Raw genomic sequence first — 18412 nt, 5'->3', positions numbered from 1 at the left:
TTGGCAGTCAATATCTGAGATAGTAGCTTTTTGCTTGGCGGTCACCTTTGCGCGGCACCTCTCAAATTCATCTTTCGGCCGGGCCCAACGAGGCCAGGTTGCCTATTTGTCCATTCTTGGCCCGAGCTTGTTCGCATTGATCTACCTATCGATGGGGTTGCCGGTTTCGCTCTGATCGACGATTACATATACTCCACGCACTCTCCGCGATAGAACCGCGTTGCTTGCTCCGTTTCTGGAAATTCCTTCTTCAACATGTATGTCTTTCCATGCCAATGCTGCAATGGATGCGACTCTATTCTAGCCCATTTCGCCCACGATCGCTGCCTTTTGCTGGACGAGCATCGTATTCTTGTCGTAGCGCAGCTGCTGACACCACCTCTCCTCCCGCAGGAAGTTTGGTAAACAAATCCAGCGGCGGCAGCTCGATCTGCCCGAGTACGCTGCCAGCTTTATCAACTACAAAGCGCTCAAGAAAGTGTGTCGATAATACCGGGGGGAGCGTGCGGCAGAGTAGAGCAGACGCTGACTTTTTCGTTTTCGGCCTTCTAGCTCATCAAACAATTGAGTGCGACTCCGACCATCACCGCCCAGGGTGTTCCCGATGGCGCACAGACAGGGACCCTTGATCCGCAGGCGGCGCTGCGGGCGAATAAAGAAGTTTTCTTTTTCCGTTTGGTACGTAGTGTTGGGTAGATGGCGATCGTAATTGATATGCTGATATCTTGTTCCAGGAACGAGAGATTGAAAAGGTCAACGTCTTTTACCTTCAGAAGGAGTCCGAGGTTCGTCCCATTGAGATCCACGGTCATGTTAGAACTGACTGACGGGCCTAGTTCTCGTTACGGTTGAAAACTCTCCTTGACAAGAAACGAGTAGTGCAGACGCGCCGACCGGCCAACTCCAAAGCACCAGCGAATCTAGTGTCGTTACTCGAAGGGTACCAATCTTTTGATAGTGACCTCAACAAACTACAGGTAGGATCAGATACTTTGCAGAAGGTGATCGTCCGCTCACCGATCGGTGTGAAGCAATTTGTAGAAATCAACGAAACGGCCGTGTCGAAGATCCTAAAAAAGGTGCGTCGACTTCCCCAACCGTTGGGTTCATAATTCGTGGCTAACAGTCATAGTGGGACAAAACTTCAAAGGTACGCTTTTGGTGCTGGTTTGCATGGCAGGGCCCCGCTGCTGACCCATTCAGTCTCGCATGAGAGAGCTGTACCTCCACCGCGCGGTAGAGGTTCAACCATGTTTCAATCGAGAGGTTCTTCGAGATCTGTCCGACCGCGCAACGACAGCTCGGCTGGAGCTCGAGGCCTGGGCCGAAGGTGAGAACATCCAGTTCGATGCCGCGCGTTCGGCCGATCGCACAAGTCACGTGGGCAGTGAGGAGGAGGAGTCGGACCTGCAGGTGCTGCAGATCGCTGCTGGTGGGAATTTGCAGGCCCTGCGCGAGTGGCTTGGCCGGTTGAGCTCGGCGCCAGACGCGGGCGACCGGATTACGCGTTTGTTCCTCACGGCCACCAACGAGTTCACGGACGAAATTTTGAGCATTCTGCTGGAGAGTGGCTTGGTCGACATTCATGCCGAAGATGACATAAACGGACGCAATTGTCTTCATGAAGCGGCGATCTCGGGCCAGTCATTCGTTTTTAGAACTGGTCTATCCAGCGGAGTGGATGTTTCTAGGTCTGACGTTTACGGCCGCATTCCGCTTCACTATGCCTGTATGCATGGCCGGGTCGATATGGCGCGCGAGTTGATCGCTGCAGGGCCGCAGACCGTTAATCTCTTGGACCACGATAACTTCACTCCGCTGATCCATAGTATCGTGCGAAACCAATTGGCATGCGCCGAGCTCCTGCTGCAGAGCAAGGCACGGATTGATCCTGCGTCTGATTCTGATCACATTCCTCTCAATCTGGCATGTCAGCATGGATCCGTCCCCATTGCCAAGATGCTACTGGAAAGGGGAGCTTCGTTGTTGCCTGATGCCGAGGGACTGTTCCCGCAGCACTTGGTTGCGCGATCGGGTAAGTCGCCGGAGCTTTTGCTGCTGTTGAAGCAGCATGGCGCAGATCTGAATCAGAAGGACAAGCTTTATGGATGGACACCGCTGTTTCATGCCGCGAGCGAGGGCTGCGTCAGCGGCTTGAGAATGTTGCTGGAACTTGGGGTTGATCTATCCGTTGTAGATGAGAAGAACCTGCCCGCCATGTATTACGCCGCGTGGGAGGGGCATTTAGAGTGTATGGTTCTTCTGTGGTCGAAGCAGCCCGATCAGAGTCTCCCTCAGCGATCATTTGGAGTGCTCACCGGACTGCAACAACAACAACAAGGAGGGCTACCTGCATCAGGGGAAGCGGACATGGGCGCTCTGGAAAGGGATCCCGCGGACGGCATCCCAGACCTGGAGCTGCCGCCTCCGATCATTCCTCTGCGCCGATATGGACACAACTTTTTGGACACTAAGGCCTTTATTCAGATCGTTTTTGACCTGTCGGGTCCCGGCCCGATTGTGTTTAATCAGACGGGTCGGTATCCGGCGGCTCGCCTGACCATGTCGTCCAAGCTGTCGGATGTGATGCCCCGAACGATCATGTTGCCGATCCAAGAGGATACAAGAATGGTCTCGTTTCAGATTGATCATCTGGATGCATTTGCCATTGACTTTGAAATCTTCCCGACGTTTGGCTCCAAGGTCATTGCGAAGACTGTGGCCTTGCCGTATCACTTCATGGGGGAGAACTCGAGCGCCGGCTCGCGCTGCTTGCCGCTGCTCGACCCTCGGCTACGGTCCATTGGTTACATCCGGTTCAACTATCAAGTAATCAAGCCGTACCACGGCGATCCACTTGAGATTACTCATTTCGCGACCTACTGGAAAGCAACGAGTGCGTTTGACAACGAGCATAATGGTCTAGTGACCGGCTCAAGTCTTTCAGGGGATTACTGCCAGCTCTTTGTCCAGTTGACTAAGGATGGCCATCCGGTGCTGTATCCGCAATACGCTGTGGATCATGAGGGCATCGACATTCCTGTTTGCTCGTTGACGTACGAGCAATTTGCCAGTCTGGGCCGACGGCGCGGCGTCGACCAGCGTGCTGTTCTGGGATGGTTGCACGACAAGACGCCCAACGATATCCCAGATATCCACCGGCAGCTCGCGACGTCATTTTTGGCATTGAAGGACGTCCTCGAACATCTGCCCTTGGGGATCCATGTGAACCTGACTATCTTGTATCCGTCGATTACGGAGGAGACGCAAATGGGTCTTCACGCACTGGCGGACATCAACACCTTTGCGGACGCGATCCTCACAGTGGTATTTGACCACGCCCGCGCATCACGAGAACGGAATCCGGACTTTATGCGGTCCATCGTGTTTACCTCGTACAATGCCAATATCTGCACGGCGTTGAACTGGAAGCAGCCAAACTGTAAGTTTACTTGCCGGGATGCTTTGGAACTGCGCTGACTCGACAGATCCGGTACTATTGTGCAATGACCTGGGCAAGATCAGCGACTTTACGGGTGAAGAGGCGGCACATCCGGCGATTCTGTCCAGTGGGCGGTCGTCCATGTCTATCAAGGAAGCGGCACGAATAGCTCAATGCAACAACTTGATGGGGTTGATCTGTCGATCAAGTTTACTGGTGCGTTTTCTACGATTTCTGTTGTTGGAAGAGAAATGAGGCTGACCTATGTTAGAACATCATGCCCGCTCTAATCGAAACCATCAAAGAGCAAGGCCTGGTTCTCGTGGCTGACACGTCAGACGAAGTGGCACGGCCAGCAACCGCCCTGTCGTCGTCGCAAAAGCCCCTCAACGTGTCGACAGAGTGGGCGTTCAAGATGCCGGAGGGCGTCAACGGGGTAATGAAGGCGAACGGAGTGCTGAGATTCAATGAGACGATTGATATGTAAAAAAAAAAGAAAAAAAAAAAAAAAAAAAAAAAAGAAATCTAATAAGGAGGAGATTCCACGGTCATTTCGGGGAGGGACGGTGTTTGGGCGTCGATGGGGTTGGATGGTGTGAGAAGAGTACGATTAATTAGTCTATCTGTTGGTGGCCCATAGAGGAATAATAAAGTCTAGAGCATAATATCACATAAAATACACAAATTGATCAAAGGAAAATATCTCTATCAACGTGCGGGGTCTAGTTAGTCGTGTAGTTTGTAGATAATCGTGAAAAGTCTATGAGCGTTGTCTCTTCCCGATATCCCACCCCCAGCGCCTCAAGGTCTTGACAACCTTGGGCGTCACGGCCGCCGTCAGCGGGACCCGGATGAAGATGAAGCTCTTGTGGATCGCATATGCCAGAGCGAGTTGTGTCCAAATACCTATATCCTAGTCAATATCTCCACCACCCAATTCGGAGTGATAAAGACTTACTTGCACCCTCACCCTCATTCGCCTTGGTCGCCTCCAAAACCCCATGGTCGTCATCAAACCGTGTCGCAAGACCACCACCTGCCTCACCACCTTCAACACCTTCCCCATGACCCTCTGATGATGCGCCGAGCGGAATCAACCGTTTGAAGAACCCCTTGACGGTATCGACAATAACCCGCTCCGCATACCCAATGCGCTCAACACCTAGAACACGCACCGCCGCAAAACAGAATGGGAAATCGAGCGCTGAGAGTGCGAGGTAGACAAACAGCGCCGACCAACCGTATTCGCGGGAGAGGATCTTGAGGCGTGCGGAAAGAGAAGTGGGTTGTTGTTGCTGTGATTGTTGCTGGTTTGACGAGAAGTATCTTCGCCAGAACAATGACTGTGACGATTGTGTATTAGAGCGTATTGTTGGTCGGAATTGTGAGCTCGTCCATCGGTGTCGTAATTGTTGTAGTTGTGTGCTTGGATTAGTTCGGAGCTGGTGTGATGTTGTTGTCCATTGCGAGGGCCGCAAAGATCCCGCGACGAAGCGGTTTGAGAGTCGAAGTCGCGCAAGCGATATCATTTTTGAGGGCATTATTTCTGAATGCTTCTCGAAAAGAAATCAGGCCGAAGCTTCTTTATATAGGGCTGAGGCAGCAGATATTAAAAAAAAGCCGTGACGTTCCGAATATCCCGTCATACGGTTGCCTGTTTGATTTGTTTGCATTGTTTGATCTGTTTTGACCTTCTAGTCTTGGCATCGATCTTTTGGATTTTGAGATTTTGGTCTCGATATCAGTTGATGAATCATTAATCATCCATTGCGCTACAATGCCGCCCGGGTTGCGGTTCCAGGTCGGCATGTTCACCGGCTTGTCCCGGGGACGATTGCCCGGGCAAGTTCTGACAACAATTCGGACGAAAATCCCCACGACAACATCAGCATCGACGACGACATCGACAGTCCGACACTTTGGCATCCGCTCGATCCAACCGCCCAAGCACACTCCTTACACGACAGGCAAGGACTTGCCGCCGCTCGCTTCTTCTCCGTCCGCAGCATATGAGCGACGATTGAAGGCCAACACCCTCCCGCTGCGCACGGGAGCTATCGCCATCAAGCGCGGGATGACTGCCGTCTACGACCCGGAGACGGGTAAACGCATCCCCTGCACAGTACTGCAGCTCGATCGCGTGCAGGTCATCTCGCACAAGACCATGGAGACGCATGGTTACTACGCCGTGCAAGTTGGTGCTGGCTGGCGACGGCCCAACCGGCTCAGTAAAGCTCTGCTGGGCCATTTCGCGCGGCATGGTGTCCCGCCCAAGAGCGTGGTGCGTGAGTTCCGCGTACGGGATGAGTCTGGTTTGTTGCCCGTGGGCACCGAGATCCATGCGGATTGGTTCCAGGTGGGCCAGTTTGTGGATGCGCGCGCAAAGACCAAGGGAAAGGGATTTGCCGGTGTGATGAAGAGGCATGGAATGGGTGGTCAGCCTCGCAGTCATGGTGTGAGTTTGACGCATCGGTCCATCGGTTCCGTGGGTCCCAGTCAGGGAGCGGGTTCCCGTGTGCATCCGGGGAAGCGAATGGCAGGGAGAATGGGTGGTCAGCGCAATACGGTGCAGAATCTGCGGGTATTGCAGGTTGATCGCGAGAATGGGATTGTTGTGGTGAATGGTATGCTTTCTTTTCGACATGCTTGAATTGATCCAACTGACATTTTGTAGGTGCCGTCAGCGGGCCGAAAGGGTGCGTGGTGCAGATCCAGGATGCCCTCAAGAAGCCCTGGCCGAATGTTCCGAGTTCGCCTTCGAATACGAGCTCGACTGACTCCTCATCATGATGTCAAGTGTACAAGTGTATATTATACAATCTAGTGTTTTTCTTTCGGTTCATACATCGTACATGAAATGAGTAGAGATTACATCCGGAAAGGATCCTCTTCATCCGGCTGTAGCAGATGAACCACCCTCCCATCCTCCAACTCCAGACTCCATTCTTCCGTCTTGAACTATTCTTCGTTAGCATCCATCCATCTAACTTGTAGGAACATCCGAAAAACTTACATAACTCAACCGATCCGGCCGCACACTCCGAAACCTCATCTTCGCCCTCCCCTTTGTCCCCTTAACCCAAAACGAAATGTCAATCTCCCCATGTAACTGGTCCATCGTCCCGCTAATCCAGGGAATTTTACTCGCAAAGTAAATCTCCGAGCCCAGAATCTCTCTCGCCTGGGGTGATTTCCGTAGCGCATACAGCGTGCTGCTCACGACGCTACTTGACGACTTTTGGTAGTTGAAGATGGCGAGGGTGGCGATGCCGACGACCACGCCGAAGAAAGGTAGGGTACGCATCCATTTTGTGCGTGTCTCGTGCGGGTCGACATTGGGGAGGGCGCGGTCGGGCCGTCGTGTGAGGAGCGGGCCGGAGTTCGGCGATGGGGCGGGGATGAGAGTGCGGCGTGCGCCGGGTGTGAGAATTGTGGTTGCTCGAGGGGATTGTGCGACTCGTCGGAGGAGTCGCGGAGGTTGTCGGGAGAGCATTGTTGGTGCGTTTGGGTGGAATTGAACTGTTCGGTTTTCCTGAGCTGTTGTTTGATGTCGAATCTTAAGATCGGTGTTGAGTTATTGAGGGTTATTTGATAGGTTATCAAGGTTATATGTTATTGTTGGTTACAATCATCGTCATCGGGCCGGGACGTCCTCTCGTGTCCATGGCCTCCATCCGATTTGAGTTATGATGCAGACAATGAAGCTTCAAGTACCCGGCCAAAGCCGACAACATGGCTGCTCGCTTACGAAGAACGTTCAAGTACCCAGATGAGGACCAGGATGGTCCTCGGGAGGAACTCGATGAGCAAGGTCTATCAACTAGAACTGCAGTAGGGCTAGCAAGACAGGAACTGGTAGCTAACAGCATCCAGAACAAGAACGTCTCATCGAGAACCTCCGCAAGGAAAACAACCGCCAGAATGCATTCTACCATGTACGCCCTTGATATGATCTATTCTTCCTCGTTCTAAGCTGATGACCGGGATATGTAGACGGTATTCACGATCGTTCCCGTCGCAGCTGCCGTCGCCTATGTCCCGTCATTATTATCTACCTCGTCCACTGCAAATCAAATAGCTATCCTGCTCTGCATGGCTTCATTAGGCATGACCGCATACTTGATGCGATTCTACCATGCCTTTCCGACAGACGGCAGCAGGCAACAGCATCAACAGCAACAGCCGCTACAACCGGGCCCGAACTATGCTTCCGCCGTTCCAGTCGTGCTTCGGGTGGATACGGTGCTGAGTGCGGTTCTGGCCGGTTGGGGTCTTCTGGGTTGGTTGTCGGCCGGTGATGCTGACCACCAGTTTGCTTTGTATTTTGTCCCTGGGTGTGAGTTTACTTTCTCAAATATGATGTTGATGGGATGTTGCTGATCTTGAGTTGCAGTTGTTTTTCTCGTCATTTTGACTGTGAGAATGATGTTGCTGGAGGTCGATCTGGGACAGCTCGAGAGATTGAAGTATCCATACAAGGGAGCGTAGTTAATTCAATCCTAGCGATTTATTGAGAGATGCTGGCGCCTATACAATTGGAATTGGTCATGATTATAGTAATTGGTAGAACAACGCGGTAAGAGCTTCATCTTGCAACTGTACTGGGACTGTTGCAAGGAACAAAATATTTGCCTAATGAGGTTTAGTGAAGAGCCGAAGCCCCTTGTCGATAACAAGCAAATTTCTCCGGCTTCGGGCCGGATCTAGCCCATGGATCGAGCTGGAAGTTTTGACGATAAATCCAAGCCTGAGTTTCTTCCACTCGATTCGTACACGACTCAGATTTGAACATGAGTTTGTGCCCTGCATGATGCTGCTGACCCTGTCATCTCGATAGTCTCCAATTGACCGAACAGATTCCAAGCACACTCATGTTGTTGTCTTCACCGTGCCTGGCGCGCGCCATGCGGCCGCGGCTGGGAATGAAACCCCAGGTCTGGGCTCGCGGAATCTCGCACTCTCCGCTCGCTTCATCTTCGTCTCGACGCGTCTCGCTTGTCCCCGCACGATCACAACAATTAATACCATGGCGGGCAGCATCCTCAGCCACGGCAACATCGACCGCGCCAGCACAGTACACTCCCCCGCAGAAGGGTCTCCTGGCGACGCTCCCTTCGTCATGGGTGCCGTACGCCGAGCTGATCCGACTGGATAAGCCAACCGGCACATACTACCTCTTTTTACCCTGCCTGTTCTCGACGCTGATGGCTGCGCCGCTTGCCACGCCAATGGCCTCCCCAACGACGGTGCTGGGCACATCAGCGCTGTTTTTCACGGGTGCGTTGATTATGCGCGGTGCGGGTTGCGCCATCAATGACCTCTGGGATCGCGATCTAGACCCCCGCGTGGAACGTACCCGATTCCGGCCAATCGCTAGAGGTGCAATCAGCCCGCAAAAGGCGATTGTGTTTACAGGGTTTCAGTTGCTGGCGGGGTTGGGCGTGCTCGTGCAGTTCCCTACGGAGTGCCTGTTTTGGGGTATTCCTAGCCTGCTTTTCGTGTCGACTTATCCGCTTGCGAAGCGGTTTACGGATTACCCGCAGGTGGTCCTCGGGCTGACTTTCTCCTGGGGCGCGATGATGGGGTTTCCCGCCCTGGGAATTGATGTGTTCAGCCGCCCAGAGGTCCTGACAGCGATGGCGGCATTGTACACTAGTTGCATTTCGTGGACGGTCTTGTATGATATGATCTATGCACATATGGATATCAAAGATGATGTGGCTGCCGGGATCAGATCAATCGCCGTGCGCCATGAGCACAACACCAAGACGGTGCTGTCCGGACTGGCCGCCGTGCAGGTGGCGCTCCTCACAGCAGCTGGCGTCGCAGCCGGTGCAGGGCCCATCTTCTTCGTGGGCAGCTGCGGCAGCGCGCTTCTCTCACTGGGCATCATGATCTGGAGAGTGCGGTTGAAGGACGTCAAGAACTGTTGGTGGTGGTTCAAGAATGGCTGCTGGATCACCGGCGGAGGCATCTCACTGGGCTTGCTCGGCGATTACCTCGCCAAGTACTTTGGATGGTACGACAGTGAATCTCAGGATGAGACTACTGCCGTATCCTCCGCATGACCTGTACCATAGTTCCCTTTTCTACCCTTCCTGTACATATAGCCCGAGATATTTCTCAATTGCTTTAACAATATCCCGCCAATCCATCATGGCGCCATCGCCAACATCCCCGCAAGCCAACTCCTTTGAAATCGGATCGAGGATCGTAATCCATGGATTCTTACCCGGCGCACTCCTCCCCCACTCATCCCGCAACGTCTGCAAATGCAGCGCGGTGACCGGATGGCGCCACATCGCCGTGTTCATCGCCGGCGCAGCAAACACCATCGGCCTCCGCTCCTTAATCTCCGCATCCACCAACCCCGTCGTATCCCACGCCCGGAGCACCGATAGCAGCAGATTATCCGCGAACCCATTCGCCCATTTCGCCAGCGTATCCGCCGAGCACGGCACCACGGCCAGGACATGCGCCCATTTCCGCAATTCGATGTGCAGGATGGGTGCGCCGCGCGTCCAGCCCGGTTCGGCCCATTCGTCGTAGTCGCGGTAGACGGCGTCAACGCCGGGTATGGTGGTTAGGGACTCGACGGTGGGCTGTTCGGCGCTCTGGCCGCGCAGGAATTGCGCGGCAGACTCGGTCAGGATGATCCGGATGGAGACATTGGGGTGGTGCCGGCTGAGCGCGGCGGCGATGTTGGGCAGTTTGATGGTTGCGACGGAGCCGCTGGCCGCGAGGAGGATGTGGTGTTTGCCGTCGTTGCGGTGCTGTTCCGCGGTAAAGGCGGCCATAGTGCATCAATCGGACGAGGAGTTGTGGATTCTTGGAGAAAGCAACTTGATTCAGTCTACGGAGTAGAGGACAGACATTTGTAATCATCGAGCTTCCTCGTACGAAGCAAAGACAACATTTTATGTAATATTCGAGATACTTATTGGTTGATGAAGTACCGCTAATCCATGAAAAGTAAGAACGTGTTAGGTAAGGTAACGAGCTGATCTTTAAGGTCTTCGATGTCGTCAACTCGAAGACGAAGATTCTACTTTGACTTCACCAAACGCATTCACCATGTTTTCGAGGACTCTCTTCTCGGTATGATCTTTTTCACACTTGGCTCTACTTTCACAGCTAACTCCGAGGGTTAGACAGTGTCTCGCGCCGCCGCGCGCTCTGCGGCACCCCGATTCACCTCCGGCAGCATCTTCGCCGCACCGCGAATACTCTCCCCGCTCCAGGCCCGTCTGCTCTCCGATGAGACGCGGGCCGCCATCGACAAGGCCATTGCCTCGGCGCCCGTTGTCCTCTTCATGAAGGGTACGCCCGAGACGCCCCAATGCGGCTTCTCCCGGGCCACCATCCAGATCCTGGGCCTGCAGGGCGTGGATCCGAAGAAGTTTATTGCTTTTAACGTGTTGGAGGATCCGGAGTTGCGGCAGGGTAAGGATCCATACCGGATTTCTTCTTGGTCTGGGGTATGAATGGAGTTGACTGGCTATAGGAATCAAGGAGTACTCAGACTGGCCAACCATTCCTCAGCTGTACGTCGATAAGGAGTTTATCGGCGGCTGCGACATCCTGATGTCGATGCATCAGAGCGGAGAGTTGGCCAAGTTGCTCGAGGAGAAGGGCGTTTTGGTTCAGGCAGAAGAACAGCAGTAGATATGCAAGGCATGCCATATAAAATAGTAGGATATGTACGATAAGAAATAAATGATCATGCGTCATGCAGAGTCGTTGCAATATGCATCCACACAACCATGAAAACCCAAATCCCAACCTAAACGCCGTCGCTAAGTACAAAATGCCAGATATATACGGAGGAGTGATTATCCCAACAACCCTCCCAAAACAACCCGGCTAACGCCTGCCATTTCATTCTTGGCGCCGTTCCGACACGCGTCCTCAAACTCCCTTACAATGCCGGAAATGATAACCTTGCGCAGCTTTGCGTCGGTTTTGATAAATAGCTCTCCCATGGTCGACGAGCACACCAACGGGCTCGCCACCAACGCAGTGAACCGGTGGTAGGCGTCTATCAAAATATCACACAGCGTCAAAAACGTCTCGAAATAATCCGGCTCAAACGGCAGCGACGGTGTCATGAGATACGTGTACTCCTCCCCTGGCAGCAGCTCCAAACCCTCGGAGTTTGCCGCCGAGGTCGTCGATCCTGCCGCCGACCCCGCGGCAAGGTTGCCCGTCATGGCCTTGACATCGGTCGAATCACCCAGGTGCAGTGGATTACCCATCTCGTTCGCTGAACTAGTCCGCCGCGTCTTGGGCCCAGACTGCGTGGCGCGGCGGAACATCTGCGGCAGACGCGCGCGGACATTTGATTGTGGCCCATCCGCGCTATGCGCCTGCTGAAAGGTTTCGAACTCGGACAGCAAGGCATTGAGAGCCCGTAAGAACTCGAGCGGCGTAGTGCTTACATCGAGAATCGGTGGTAATGACAGGCCGAAGAGGAGGTAATGGATGGCACGGCGCCCGAGCTTCCTCGACTCGAAATAGGGCAGGCGCTGTAGATCGGCGCGAGAGAAGTGGACCGTATTGTACCAATGGACTTTGCCTTCATGTCTAAATTCCAATCTCAGTACTCCGGAAGCAGAAAGATCGACAATCGGTATTCTCACGTTTTGCGGAGATACTCCAGAGTTGCTATCCGCTTGGCAGCCGTGTCCTGAATATGTTGGTAGATGGCCGAGGCACTCTGAGGGCCAGCGTGCGGAGACGCAATGGGCCCAACAGCCATTGCAGGCATCGTCCCCATGAGGTACGCGTTGGTATCCGGGGTCAACACGGCGGAGGTCTTGGACGGCACCGTGGTGGGATTTGTATCCCGGCGAACTGGCGCCGGGATAGGACCCCCTGGCATGACGCCGGCCATTGCGGAGATGTGGATCGACCAGATTTTTTTCTTTTTTGTGCTTTAGCGGGTCTGCATAAGCTCCGAGACTGGGGGCATGCGCAGAAACAGTAACCTTAAGCCGACATCGCGATCACAGAGCGGAGGTTGGGGGCTGGCCCGAAGTACCGAGAGCGGCTGGTGCTGAGGCTCTGAGGGGCGCCGTGCTGACTCATCCTCCTCCGCCATTGGCCATTTCACTGCAAGCATTATATTGAGTTGACATTTCCATGGGACATATCAACCCTCTCCCAGCTCTTCAAGATGAGAGGCCGTGGCTCTCAATAATTCTTTAGATGCATCCCTTTCATTTCTGCAGTGTAGCCAAGGGCCTGGCATGCAAGATGAATTTCATACGAGACCTGTAACCATACTGTACCAGCAACCGACAAATACGACCTCAATGCACGGTCCATCCACGGCTCTGGGACTGACTGGGGACGGATTCTTCAATTGGTGGATCTCCAGCCTCGGTCTCAGAACTGCAAGGCGGTGATCATACCGCGATGATAGGTCACTGTAACGTTAACCCGCCAATGCTGCATGGGTGAGCTCAAGGTTGCAGGAATTGTGCAGTCCGAGCACCGCTCGTGACCATGGGGTATTTCTGCCTCGCGAATGTGGCATCAAGGCACCAAGGCATCAAGACAAAAAGTATGCTGACGTAAGCATAACCTCGGCCGAGTCATCGGACAGTCGGCTTTACCCTTTACGTCATTCATGCACGTGACAGGGGTATGGACGGTGAACCGGATAAAATTTGCAGATGGCTAAAATTTTCATACTTTGATTGGAAGAGAGCACCCGGTTCACTCCGGATTGTTCACCGAACCCAGTTCCGATCTTTTTTTTTTTTTTTTCTGTTGCCTTTCGGGATCGAAGTTGACACCAGTAAATCACCTCCACACTTTAGTGTATTTCTCCATATTTATTGAATTCGATTCCGGCGCGTCCTCCGAATCTGGATCACGGCTGTCGATCTTCATCGACGAGACAATCGTTCTGCCGCGCCTGGTTGTCTTCGAGTCTCTGTCGGACCCCTTTGTCTGCCGATAAAGGTTTGGGAGTCTTTCATTTGGTGGTGTCGGGCCCGTTTTCCTGGGAAAAATGAAAGTCTTCGCCGCAGATTGCACATTTAATTACTCGTGGGAAGAGGTCTCGACAGCGAACTGGAGAAAATACTGCCCATGGAACAGCAAGTCGACACATGTTAAGGCGGTAGACACATTATCGCGAAGGGTCGATCCGGCAACGGGAATTGTACGTCCTTATCTTGAATTTCACGACCTCGGATGAAGAAAGCTGACAGCACCAGCTACGCACCGAACGCCTCATCACATGCAAGCAAGCCGTCCCGCGATGGGTGACTTCCCTCTTCGGCAGCGATGAGTACTCCTACGTCTACGAGGTCTCCTACATCGACCCCGTGCAGAAGAAAGTCACCATGTGCTCGACAAACCTGACATGGTCCAACGTGCTCAACGTGCGCGAGACGGTGGTGTACCGCCCATCGCGTCTGTGCCCGGCCACCAAGACGGATTTCCAGCAAGAAGCCTACTTCACCGCGCTGTGCAGCGGTTGGCAAAAGATCAAGAACAAGGTCGAGGAGGCCAGCGTGGAGCGCTTCCGCGAGAATGCCAAGCGCGGTCGTGAGGGCTTCGAGATGGTCCTGGAAATGAGCAGACGCGTCTTTGGCGAGCAGCGAGAACGGGAGTCGCAAAAGATCGAATCGTCATGACATGAGCATTCATAGAACATTCCTTATTGTTCCACTCTATTACGGACGGTTAGCGGGGCATTTTGTGTCAATTTTCCAGCATTGCATTTGGTTCATGGCGTTTTGTTTGATTGTCGGGATATCTGTCAAAAGTTGGTTTCTTGTTTTGTCATGGGCTGTCACTTCTCTGCATTTTGATGATGACTCATGATATGCATATCTGTATTACTGTCTATACATAGAGCAGTCAAGAAGCATAATAGAGGACTTCTATGATCATTATCTACCTGTCTTTGAATCGTGATGACCAGCATGCAATCTAATCAAGATCCAGAGTTGAGCTGGATATGCATAAGGATCGAGATCAACTCGACGTTGAAATAAGAAGTTATTTTCGAACCTGTTAGTTATTTAGCCGCCTGCGCTTCCTCCTTGCGTTTATGCTCCTCCTCCAGAAGAGCCTTTTGTAGTTTCGCGCGCTGCCGCGCCTCGTACGCGTCTCTGCTCTTGAGAATCCGTCCGACGATCTCGCCGGCGTTGACATGGTGATAGGGATGCTCGCCGATCTCTCGGAAGATCCCCATGCGCCGCGGCGCCACGTACGGATCGTACGTCAGTGGGATGAACGTCGTTGGGCCGTGGTAGACGGCATTTGGACATCCCCATGGCATCGCGCGGAGGAACGCCTCTGTGGGGGTGAAGGGGGTTGAGAAGATGATAGAGTGGATGTACTTTACCATGTCAGAATGCATTCTCTCTTTGAAGGAGATGGCTGATGATTACCTTGCATTGCAATACGCAAAGCCCTCGCTCGAAGATGTTCATAATTGGATAATTGAGGCGCTTCCAGTGGTTGATCACCGCGTCGTCGTGGATACCTGCCACGATATACGCCGGCCCGTAATCCTCGCCATGCTCTGCGATGCGCTTCTCGCGCGCAGCGGGCTCGTACCAACCTCGCGTACGCCCTTCCTCCTCTTCTGCTTGCGACACGCGCCGTAAAAACTCGATGTGTCCCGACGAGAAGAGATCAAACCCGCCATCGACGTAGACAACGCGCTGGCCGGGCCGCGGCGGTTTCCCATCGACGAGCTTCGTAAACGAACCCGCCTCCTCTATTTCGGCGTTCTCGCCAATCTTTGCCGCCTCGCTACCGGTCCACGTCCACACCTCCGGCCCCGGATTCAGGCCCGTTTCATCCGTAGCATAGTCCTTAATGCGCTGCCGGAGATCCGCGCTGTAGGCTTGTCGCTCTTCCGCGCTTCCCGGTCCCTCTTTACCCTCTAGCGTGTCCGTTACGGATTTAACAAAGTGTGTCTTGGTGCAGAGTAGCATGCGACCGACGAGATCTGTCGTCGAGATACCCGGTGTCCGCTTGACGACACGGAACCGCCCCGCAGCTTTGACAAACCGGTAGCAGTCCTCGCCGCTGCTGTCCGACGTGATGTCGTCGCCGTGCACGACGTAGTAACAGCCGTAATGCGAGACCCACGGAAGGGATGTCACGTAAGGGGCATGCGGGATGGATTTGGTGGCCCAGCGGCAGGCGTCAACGGCGGCAATTCTTCGGGCGGTGTCAGCTGCGACTCAACAAGGTAATCGGGTGGCGGGTTATTTATACCGCTCCTCCAATGTCATCACAGTCGGTCCCTTGTTCTCGAGAATCGCCTCGTCGGAATGGACCCCCACGTACAGCTCCTTGCCCAGGCGGCGGGCTTGGAGCATTGCGCCCGCGTGACCTGCACGCGACCGTGTCAGTCGCACTGATTAATCAACGAGGATATTGACGAGGGTGAATGTCTCTCACCATGGTGGCTAAAGTCAAAACACCCGTCCACCCATATCCGATCCTCGCGCACTGGTTCGTCTTCTTGCGGATCTACGGGCCATTGGCCGGGCTTGGGGACTTCTTCTGCAGGTACAGTCATTGCGGGAGACTGCGCGAGCAGCGCGAGCGATTTTCTTTTATTCTTTACCGGCAAGAAGTGCGGAGTTTGTTGGTTGTCGCCCGGCCCCGATCCGAGTTGCGGGGTGGTTTAATAACCTTAGTAGTGGTTTACAGATCGCCATGGGTCTAGTGCTAAGAGGAGTAGGGCTTGGAAATGGGTTTTCTGGGCAAAAGGCCAAAGAGCAAACCCATGATTCATGAATTATTTTAGCACGGGACAAGACTAATACAGACTTGAATCGCATAATCGAACCCCGGCCAAATAAAGACAAGGTTCGAGCTCTCTTCATTAATAAACAACGCGAAACCCAATTGTTACGGCGCGCGTTTCCTGATTCAAGCCATCATCCAACATTTCCCTTAAAATCCCCCTGTTGGGAGATCTGTCTTCAGCTTGGGATTCTTCATCTCATTTGGCGCTTAATTGTTCCTATTCAATTACTGAAAGCCAAACAACCCAATGGTGGTTGAGCTCCGGAAGCGCAAAGCCCCGGCCGAACCTGCACCGGCGCCGGAGAAGAAGACCAGAACCAGAACTGGCGGGAAAAAGTCCCAAGCCGAGGATGGTGATGGTAACAATGGCAAGGTCGCCGCGCCCCAGGTAGGCGATACCATCACGCTGGAGGGATTTGGCGGCGAGATCGAGACGCATGAAGGCACCAAGACGACGCTGAAGGCCCTGGTTGATGAGAGCAAGTCTGGCGTGGTGCTGTTCACGTATCCCAAGGCGTCGACTCCTGGATGTAAGTATACGAGTACCAATCGATTGATTTATGTATTATTCTACAGTATGGAGTTTGATTGACAACCCTAGGCACCAAGCAAGCATGCCTATTCCGCGACGGCTACGAGCAGCTCACCTCCACGGGCCTTTCCATCTACGGGCTTTCGACGGACTCGCCAAAGGCAAACACGACATTCAAGACCAAGCAGAACCTGCCATATCCGTTACTTTGTGACCCCAAGGCGTCCCTGATTGGCAGTATTGGGCTCAAAAAGAGCCCCAAAGGGACCATTCGGGGGGTTTTTGTGGTGAACAAGGAGGGTAAAGTCTTGCTTTCGGAGCCGGGCAGTCCAAACTCGACCGTTGAAGCGGTTGAGAAATTGGTCAAGGGGGGAAAGGAAGGAGAAGAGGAAAAGAAGGAGGGCCAGGATAAGGATGCTGAGGGCGAGAAGAAGGAAGAGAAGGAGGAGGAGAAGAAAGAGGAGGGCGAAAAGGAGGGTGAGAAGGAGGAGGCAAAGGAGAATGGTGAGCAGAACGGCGAGAAGATTGAGGAGCAGGACGGTGAGAAGAAGGAGTCTGAGTGAGTTGAATAGCCGCTGTGTGTATTTGTACTGCGTACTCTGTCCAGTAAACCTCTTCCACGAGTTCATCCTCTCATGCGAAGGGACTTGTCTGTTGTTTCTTTGGAATTACCGGATTTGGTGAAACCGGTTCGGATAATTGATATCCCGACATCCCTGTGAACCTCTCCGGATCGAAGAACGCTTCACATCATTCGAGATAGCCGACCGAGCGACAGTGAGTGCATGTAAGAACACCAATTGGCCTCCATCGAAGGACCCATATTGTTGACCACTCTGCTGACTTTCCCAGATCGCACCACCGCCCGCACAATGACCCGCCAACAAGTGGTGAAAGCAGCCACAACGGCTGCGCATGCGATTCCCGTGAACCAGGTGAGAACCACGGCCAATGCCGCATACGAACTAGCTAAGACTGAAATCTTTTTGGTTAGAAATACACCCTCCAATCACACGGTATCTGGGAGCGCATCCGCCGTATCTTCGCTCTCGTCCCGGAGCGTTCCACGGGTGTCCCGATCAATGCCCAGTACCGCACGCCGAACCCCGGTGCGCTTCCCCCGCAGAGCTATGACGACCCCGTCACGGTGCCCGCGGCCGACATTGCGGACAACCCGTATTGGAAGCGTGATACACGCCGCAACTACCCGCGGCCATCCGTCGTCAACCAGGCTGACGTTGCGGGCCTGTTGACCGTCGGCAGCAAGGCCGCTCCCCGGGACGATGTCCTGCAAATCGGCGAGGCGGGCCAGAAGCAGCTGGTGGCCGTGAAGCAAGAGGGCGAGGAAAAGGGTGTTGCGGCGGTGTTTGAGCGCGATCGGAATGCCATCAAGAATGTGCTCGATGCGAATGGGATGCCGCCGCTGCCAGTGAATCTGAATTCGAATGCAAAGTATCAGGTGGACAAGGAGCATGGGTATCCGGAGAAGTAAGTCTTCTCTTTCGATATTGTTCTCGATGGATGCTGACCCTGCAAGGTACACGTGCCGGACTTTTGTCTAGATTACAGGCAAACAATAGAGTTAGATTGCACCCGACGCTGTACATAACCTGGATGGCAATGTGACTGCTTTCTCTGGAGATTTACGT

At 53.6% G+C, this 18412-nt stretch overlaps 13 protein-coding genes across 13 annotated transcripts; 8 read left to right on the top strand and 5 right to left on the bottom strand.

Annotated features, from left to right (window-relative positions):
* Positions 1-151: 151 nt before the first annotated feature.
* Positions 152-3929, top strand: VTN49DRAFT_2926 (uncharacterized protein; the record flags this gene model as incomplete). Its single annotated transcript, XM_069410705.1, has 11 exons — positions 152-163; positions 214-257; positions 394-478; positions 553-678; positions 735-785; positions 837-977; positions 1032-1079; positions 1133-1150; positions 1204-3442; positions 3489-3658; positions 3714-3929. 11 exons carry the CDS (start codon positions 152-154, stop codon positions 3927-3929), a joined length of 3150 nt encoding a protein of 1049 aa, XP_069269484.1.
* A 273-nt stretch (positions 3930-4202) lies between these two features.
* VTN49DRAFT_2925 (uncharacterized protein) lies at positions 4203-4971 on the bottom strand (the record flags this gene model as incomplete). Its single annotated transcript, XM_069410704.1, has 2 exons — positions 4203-4348; positions 4401-4971. 2 exons carry the CDS (start codon positions 4969-4971, stop codon positions 4203-4205), a joined length of 717 nt encoding a protein of 238 aa, XP_069269483.1.
* A 248-nt stretch (positions 4972-5219) lies between these two features.
* VTN49DRAFT_2924 (mitochondrial 54S ribosomal protein uL3m) lies at positions 5220-6232 on the top strand (the record flags this gene model as incomplete). The annotated part of the gene is made up of 2 exons (XM_069410703.1): positions 5220-6066; positions 6117-6232. 2 exons carry the CDS (start codon positions 5220-5222, stop codon positions 6230-6232), a joined length of 963 nt encoding a protein of 320 aa, XP_069269482.1.
* Positions 6233-6310: 78 nt separating this feature from the next.
* Positions 6311-6935, bottom strand: VTN49DRAFT_2923 (uncharacterized protein; the record flags this gene model as incomplete). The annotated part of the gene is made up of 2 exons (XM_069410702.1): positions 6311-6400; positions 6456-6935. The coding sequence occupies 2 exons, from the start codon at positions 6933-6935 to the stop codon at positions 6311-6313; spliced, it is 570 nt and encodes a 189-aa protein (XP_069269481.1).
* Positions 6936-7174: 239 nt separating this feature from the next.
* VTN49DRAFT_2922 (uncharacterized protein) lies at positions 7175-7930 on the top strand (the record flags this gene model as incomplete). Its single annotated transcript, XM_069410701.1, has 4 exons — positions 7175-7253; positions 7316-7377; positions 7436-7778; positions 7836-7930. 4 exons carry the CDS (start codon positions 7175-7177, stop codon positions 7928-7930), a joined length of 579 nt encoding a protein of 192 aa, XP_069269480.1.
* Positions 7931-8313: 383 nt separating this feature from the next.
* On the top strand, positions 8314-9510 carry VTN49DRAFT_2921 (uncharacterized protein; the record flags this gene model as incomplete). The annotated part of the gene is made up of 1 exon (XM_069410700.1): positions 8314-9510. One exon carries the CDS (start codon positions 8314-8316, stop codon positions 9508-9510), a length of 1197 nt encoding a protein of 398 aa, XP_069269479.1.
* A 21-nt stretch (positions 9511-9531) lies between these two features.
* On the bottom strand, positions 9532-10239 carry VTN49DRAFT_2920 (uncharacterized protein; the record flags this gene model as incomplete). Its single annotated transcript, XM_069410699.1, has 1 exon — positions 9532-10239. One exon carries the CDS (start codon positions 10237-10239, stop codon positions 9532-9534), a length of 708 nt encoding a protein of 235 aa, XP_069269478.1.
* A 277-nt stretch (positions 10240-10516) lies between these two features.
* Positions 10517-11107, top strand: VTN49DRAFT_2919 (uncharacterized protein; the record flags this gene model as incomplete). Its single annotated transcript, XM_069410697.1, has 3 exons — positions 10517-10540; positions 10594-10885; positions 10947-11107. The coding sequence occupies 3 exons, from the start codon at positions 10517-10519 to the stop codon at positions 11105-11107; spliced, it is 477 nt and encodes a 158-aa protein (XP_069269477.1).
* Positions 11108-11274: 167 nt separating this feature from the next.
* Positions 11275-12335, bottom strand: VTN49DRAFT_2918 (uncharacterized protein; the record flags this gene model as incomplete). The annotated part of the gene is made up of 2 exons (XM_069410696.1): positions 11275-12025; positions 12082-12335. The coding sequence occupies 2 exons, from the start codon at positions 12333-12335 to the stop codon at positions 11275-11277; spliced, it is 1005 nt and encodes a 334-aa protein (XP_069269476.1).
* A 1125-nt stretch (positions 12336-13460) lies between these two features.
* On the top strand, positions 13461-14091 carry VTN49DRAFT_2917 (uncharacterized protein; the record flags this gene model as incomplete). The annotated part of the gene is made up of 2 exons (XM_069410695.1): positions 13461-13613; positions 13669-14091. The coding sequence occupies 2 exons, from the start codon at positions 13461-13463 to the stop codon at positions 14089-14091; spliced, it is 576 nt and encodes a 191-aa protein (XP_069269475.1).
* Positions 14092-14477: 386 nt separating this feature from the next.
* On the bottom strand, positions 14478-15998 carry VTN49DRAFT_2916 (uncharacterized protein; the record flags this gene model as incomplete). The annotated part of the gene is made up of 4 exons (XM_069410694.1): positions 14478-14801; positions 14854-15634; positions 15692-15809; positions 15878-15998. The coding sequence occupies 4 exons, from the start codon at positions 15996-15998 to the stop codon at positions 14478-14480; spliced, it is 1344 nt and encodes a 447-aa protein (XP_069269474.1).
* A 480-nt stretch (positions 15999-16478) lies between these two features.
* On the top strand, positions 16479-17326 carry VTN49DRAFT_2915 (uncharacterized protein; the record flags this gene model as incomplete). Its single annotated transcript, XM_069410693.1, has 2 exons — positions 16479-16761; positions 16833-17326. The coding sequence occupies 2 exons, from the start codon at positions 16479-16481 to the stop codon at positions 17324-17326; spliced, it is 777 nt and encodes a 258-aa protein (XP_069269473.1).
* Positions 17327-17635: 309 nt separating this feature from the next.
* VTN49DRAFT_2914 (uncharacterized protein) lies at positions 17636-18325 on the top strand (the record flags this gene model as incomplete). The annotated part of the gene is made up of 3 exons (XM_069410692.1): positions 17636-17698; positions 17758-18251; positions 18301-18325. 3 exons carry the CDS (start codon positions 17636-17638, stop codon positions 18323-18325), a joined length of 582 nt encoding a protein of 193 aa, XP_069269472.1.
* Positions 18326-18412: the final 87 nt, after the last annotated feature.

This window comes from Thermomyces lanuginosus (assembly GCF_041956635.1).
Source record: "Thermomyces lanuginosus strain ATCC 200065 unplaced genomic scaffold VTN49scaffold_27, whole genome shotgun sequence".
In the NCBI taxonomy this organism is placed as follows: domain Eukaryota; kingdom Fungi; phylum Ascomycota; class Eurotiomycetes; order Eurotiales; family Trichocomaceae; genus Thermomyces; species Thermomyces lanuginosus.
The sequence above is the reverse complement of the archived record's forward strand: the minus strand, read 5'-3'. Positions and strand labels throughout refer to the sequence as shown.